Raw genomic sequence first — 6489 nt, forward strand, 5'->3', positions numbered from 1 at the left:
CACTGAGGAGTCCCACAATAAGACGAAACGGCCGTCCAGTGCTTTCAGGTTTTCTGTGGCGGTCTAGCTTCAACTGACTCATGATTTCAATTATGAGAATTCAGTAAAAAGCAACTAAAATTAACACAATGTTATGTGTCAATCTCACCCGTGGGATCGTGGATGCGTACTATTGAAGAGTCTCATTTTAGGATGAAATATCAATTCAGTGCTTCTAGGTTTTCTGTGATGGTCTGGTTAAAGATGATATTGATATTTTGTAACGTACTCAAATGTACTTCGATGAATCTAAAATTTGTACTACTATCGTAACACTGTAGTTGACAGAGCTTTTGGGTATACATACTTCATAATTTAATAAATGAGTGTAGTATGTCTTGGTCGTGTAGAGGTTTATTCATGGAATACAGTTTGTGAAGCAAATGTATTTCAATAGTTATAGTGTGGTATGGGTTACTTATATCCATATAAGTAGTATATGCTGAGGGTCAGACATAGAATGTATTTTGGTAGAAGATCGATAAGGAAAGAACAGGAACGAAGCGCAATCGGTACGAAAATGCATGAACAATGGAATTAGAGAAGACGGACTGATATTTACAGAAGGAACAGTCAAGATTGAGACAATTGATTGATAGTTTGCCAATTAACTGTTTACTGTATGGTCATCAGAATTTAGTGAGATAGTCTGTAATTTGTGCCTTTTATTCTCTTCAGTTCGATCTTCTTAGCTATCAGCTGACAGGTTTTACATTACTGACTGATGTGACATACTGCTTATGTCGACGGATATAAGTAGCATAGACTATACTTCCACTACCATTATTTCTACCATCTACAAATTGAAAATCTTCTGGATAAGAATTTAAAGTGATAGGTTACCATACAAGACTTTGTTCTATTTCTGGACTACTTATTAGCTCTAACTGACTCAATATGTCGCTTAGGTTTATACTCAGAACCTTTTCATCATATAATAATATTCCTTGTACATTATGATCATTTGTGTCGAATTTATTGATCTGTGTATTATAGTTGTTCAATTTAGGACTCCTATGAAAATCAGCTTACGGTAGACAACACAGCCAACTCATCTTAGTATAAAAGTGATAACTAACAATCATTCATAGCCTGATGCATGACCTTTAGTTATCGTAGAGAAAGCTTTAGAATTAAAGTTATTTATTTATTTAAACACATGAATATTGGTACAAAGGGGCACCCCACAAATCTCATTTGATTTGTGTGAGGGCTGTGATACTGCCCAGGTGCCCTAATCGAAGCAGATGGTTTTCTTAGGGGGCCACACCCGGAGCCTTCGAACTAAAGGTCTGATCCACTAAGTAGTGGAGCCTCGTGAGGAGATGAAGTCCCATGATAGCCGGTGACCAACGATTGATTCCCTCAGGATAATGGAGCCCATGTGCACCATTGGTTTGAAATCAGTCTTTTCCAACTGCCCTAGGTGAAATTTCGTGTCCATCAACCCGGTTACAGCACCGGACATTCACTTTTCGTCCTTTCAATTTCGTAAACAACAATAATGCCACAAGAAGGTAGTGAGTAGGACTTCCCTTGTAGAGGCTATATACGTATGGCCATGTGAGAACACTTCGTGAGGAAGAGCGTACTTGAGTCAAGATGCATTAGTATAATTTTACTATCATTCAATGTATATAATTTTTTTATTCTTTTCAATTGAACTTACATTCATTTACTATAACATTTTTTTGTTTATTCCCAATTGAATGAAATTTTTTTTCGGCTATTCATCCAAACTGTAAAGAGATTTGCAAATTGTTATCTGTATTGGAAGTATATCGAAAAAACAAAAAAAAGGAAAGTGTTATATTCGAATGAAGAATAAATGAATAGTAGTTGCTAGGATCCATTTATGAATTATTATTACATATATTCCTATTGAATAACTATCATAGTAACTAAATTCACTTAGTATTGTTTGTTTGTATCTTCCCATTGTTGTTAAGGTCTACAAATGATCAGTCTGTAAGTAACAATTGTACAGTCTGTATGGATTACCTCGATATCGCCTTAAGTCACAAGCATTATAAGCAAAGATGGATGGTGGTTAGCAGTGGAATTCAGGAGGTAGGTACATCCATCTGATAAGTCCTAAATTGGACGAAAGGCGCTTCATGGATTTCACTGCTAACCACCATCCATTTTTGCTTATTCAGTAACTATATTAAATGGATATTCATATTCCTTTTATTCTAAGCTTTCATTTGGCCAATAGATTACTACAATAGGATTTACTATTCTTGAAGGTACAAGTATTTATAAACAGTTTTTTACGCAAAATACTCAACATTCACTGGCCGGATACTATCAGCAACAGCGTTTTATGGGAGAGGACAAACCAGCTTCCAGCTGACGAGGAAATTAGGAAAAGGCGTTGGAAGTGGATAGGACATACATTACGGAAATCACCGAACTGCATCATGGGGCAAGAGCTAACTTGGAATCCGGAAGGGAAGCGAAAAAGAGGAAGGTCAAAGAGCATATTACGTCGGGAAATAGAAGCAGATATGAAAAAGATGAATTTTGACTGAGAAGAACTGGAAAGGATTGCCCAGGACAGAGTTGGATGGAGAATGCTGGTGAGTGACCTATGCTCCTCCACGAGGGGTAACAGGCGTAAGTTATTAAGATTTACTATTCTTAAGTAATTCCCAATCGATTAGTTACAGTCTCTCACAATCACAGCTACTATTGACCTGATCTTGTATAATTATTATTTGTTATTTTATAGTGTGATACGGTCTGGTTTGTTTGTATGTAAACCAAGATCACCTAAAATCGGTGAATTGAAGGAAGGATCAGCAACACAACGATAAGACAAGCTAAACTACTCAGTGCTCCCCAGACCTGCTAACTAGAGGGAGATGATCAGAGTCAACCGATGGAGAAGTATATCCTAAAAGCACTCGAAAGCACGAACAAATAAACACACAATTCAAGCGTATATATACAGTATAAAAATGTCCTTGGAAAATATCAAAAAAGCGGCAACGAACCAATCACATTTAATGTCCTGCGCTTTCGGCGCGAAAATAAGAAATTTAAATTTTCAAAATAAAATTAGAAAAAACAAGACGTTTACCAAGTGATTTCTGAGGATCTAGCATCTCCAATATAGATGGATGTCAAGAAGACTCTTTTGTCTTCATTGACTTCAATCCTAATACATTACATAATCCAAATGTTTCATTCCTGGTTTATAAATGAAACACAGGAATCCCTGACACATTCAAAAAGTGATAATGTGACCGAAATTTCATGATGAACATAGGGACGTTTGCTTTTATTTTAGAAATAGAGTTAGATCTTTGTAGGCTCTTGAAACATCGACGGAATTAATTTATTCCCGTATTCTTTTTTTTGAATCTTCCCGTGGATGTTTAGGACTGTAATTCTTCAGTTTCTTAATAGCATGTGTGTTTCCTGTGGAGATTGCATTATAAGCAAAGATGGATAGTGGTTAGCAGTGAAATCCAGGTTGCGTGTTGTGTCTTATCAGACAGACATACCTGCATACCACTGTCGATGTCCACTGCGAGACTAAATAACCGTCCTGGATACGACCGCTAATCCCTATCCATCTCTGCTTAGAAACATTCTGGTGACAATCGGCAAAACATGCATATATGTTAATAGGAGACTGATCAATTGCGGTCCTAAACATCAAGCAACCAATACAAAAATGAATTAACACTTCACTCTATTGCACAAGCTAGCAGCTATCAGGACTCAGTAACTAATTGGATAACGTGATGACATTTGAACCGAAAGGTACTGTGTTCGAGTCCTGTAGTAAGCGTCAACTGTAAGATGCAGGTACATCCATCTGACGATTTCCAATTACGATGGAAAATGCGTTCTGGATTCCAATGCCAGTCACTATCCATCTTGTTTATCGGTCAAATTAGTGATAATTGAAGTTTTTGGATATATCAACTTTCTTCTAAATGTTATTGGGAATATTGAAAAACAACTATACATAATTGATGTTTGAGCGAAGAAGATAACGATTGGTTGTTTGCATAGTCAGACTTGTAAATAGTTTGATAAGTGTTAGATGAGTTATATATGTTCACCGACCCTTGATAGTTGTCGGTTTATGTTGTGGAAATATACTTACATTCTAGTCAGGTTAGTCACTTGTTCTTGATCTGAGTCCTGTAGAATAGACACTAGTAGGGTATCTAGTGTAGAGATCCATCTAGGGCAAATTAGCGTCCCATCAGTGCAGACGGAGTAATCATAATGATGATTATTAATTGTGTCTTTCTTTCTACTGAATATAATTTTTTGCAGAGTTAATTGCAATCTGACTACCTTTACCATGATTAACCTGGTTATAAAAGACTCAAGTCCTCGTAAAGAACTAGAAGATTCTTGATAGGTTAGAGATAACCTGATAGTGTTAAAGTTTTAAGTTATCATAGACATACTGTAATGTACAAACAACTCCAATCCAGAGGGAACACACATTTTATAATAAAATATATACACACTAAGTATATGTTCTGTAACTCAAACTGGTAGTAGACTGCCTTCTATAGCCTACTTCCTAGTCTCACAAGTATTTCAGACTTAATGAGCACCTCAGTTTTCCACAGCAATTCCCAGACGATGCTTAGCTATACACCACTTACATATTCATGAATAGAAACTTATAGAATAGAAGAATAGAATTAGATAAGTTATATTACCTCTAGATTACTAGGTTCTTTTTGTGGTGGATTCTTGAGAAATAATGTTAAAGGTGAATAGATAAAACAAATGATTGCAGTAATCCACATCATCCTAAAAATAAGATTCAAATATAACAATATAATAAGGAGACTATTTAAAAGAAAAACAATGGTGAAAGTTATCTTTACTAATAAATTCAGTGACTGACTTCAAGAGGTACTTCCTGGAGTTCTAGTGGGAAGCAGTGACCAGTGGAGTTCAACCACGTCTGTTGTGAGATAACAACTCACTGAAGACAATTGGTGAACGGTTGCTCAAACTTCGTGGATTGGTTGAAGTTAGACATTAACACCGTTGGATGACGACCGGCTCAGTGATCTATCGGTTAAGTGCTCTGTCGCGAGACTGGTAGATCCTGGGTTCGAATCCCGCAAGTGCGGGATCGTGGATGTGTGCTTCCACTGAGGAGTCCCATAATAAAACGAAACGGACGTCCAGTGCTTCCAGGTTTTCCATGGTGATCTGGCTTCAATTGACTCATGATTTCAACTATTAAAAGTTCAGTGTTGTTGAGTCCTATTGTCTGAGATAGATACTCGTCTCTACTCACTTCCTTCTCGCGGCATTATTGTTGTTTACGGAATTGAGGGGACGAAAAGCGAATGTCCGGTTCTTTAACCGGGTTGATGGACACGGAAGATCCATCTAGGAGAGTTGGAAAACTTTGTTTCCAAACCAATAGTGTACATGGACTCCAGTACCCTGAAGGGATAAATGGCGTATGAACCTATTGTTGGTTACCGGCTAACATGGGACTACATCTTCTCACGATGCTCCATTGCCTTGTGGATCAAACCTTTAGGTCGAAGGCTCCGGGTGTAGCCTCCTAAGAAAAAAACTTGCCTCGGTATGGGTACCCAGGCAGTATCACAGCCCACTCACAAGTCAAGTGACTTGTGTGGCGCATATGTATTCGGTGCCCCTTTGTATCAATACATCTATATAAGTATGTGACAGATGTTGAATCAGTTAGGATGTGGCTCTGTCTTAACAAAACGAATACTATTAATAGTTTTGAAGGTTGATATCATAAGTAGACGGATCAGTTTTATATCCTTAACCGATCTATGATTTTTCAAATGAATCATTTCGGCTGTAATAACACAGTACAACAAAGTAGATACCCTATAAATTCATTCAAATAGTAAACAATAATAATAATGATAGTACACGGTAATCACTCATAACATGATCTGAAGGCTTCGACTTCATGATCCGTAATAGGGACACGGATCTGCATTAATGAGAAGCCTCATATTAAAATTAGTCAACTGTTCAATCATTTCTGGTTATCAGTTGTTATTTAATTAAGTTCATTTCTTGATAAAAACTAAATTATCTTAATAATATGGTAAGCAGAGATGGATAGTGGCTAGCAGTGAAGTCATGGACGCGCGTTTCGTCCTATTTGGGACTCGTCAGCTGGGTGTACCTGCATCTCAGAGTTAATGTTCACACTGGGACTCGAACCCAGTACCCTCGCTTCAAACTCCATCGCGTTATCCACTCGGCCACTGAGTCCTGATAGCCACTTGCTTGTGCGATGGGGTGAAGTTTAAATTCATTTAGTGTTGTTTGTCTGAATCTTCCCCATTGATGTTTTATAGGACTGCAACTGATCAGTCTCTAATTGGCATATGTGCATACTGTGCGTATTGCCTCGATATAGCCTTCATTCACAAGCATGGTAAGCAGAGAGGATAGTGGCCA

General features: G+C 37.4%; 1 protein-coding gene across 1 annotated transcript in view; it reads right to left on the reverse strand.

Annotated features, from left to right (window-relative positions):
• Nucleotides 1-6489, reverse strand: part of Smp_199260 (vesicular amine transporter, putative) — a gene marked incomplete at both ends in the record, with an annotated part of 130881 nt that overhangs the window by 55242 nt on the left and 69150 nt on the right. Inside the window, one exon of the mRNA XM_018791109.1 lies at nt 4748-4830. Coding sequence (XP_018647360.1) covers nt 4748-4830 — 83 coding nt within the window. The remainder of the gene's footprint in view (nt 1-4747; nt 4831-6489) is intronic.

This window comes from Schistosoma mansoni, assembly GCF_000237925.1.
Source record: "Schistosoma mansoni, WGS project CABG00000000 data, supercontig 0242, strain Puerto Rico, whole genome shotgun sequence".
Lineage (NCBI taxonomy): Eukaryota > Metazoa > Platyhelminthes > Trematoda > Strigeidida > Schistosomatidae > Schistosoma > Schistosoma mansoni.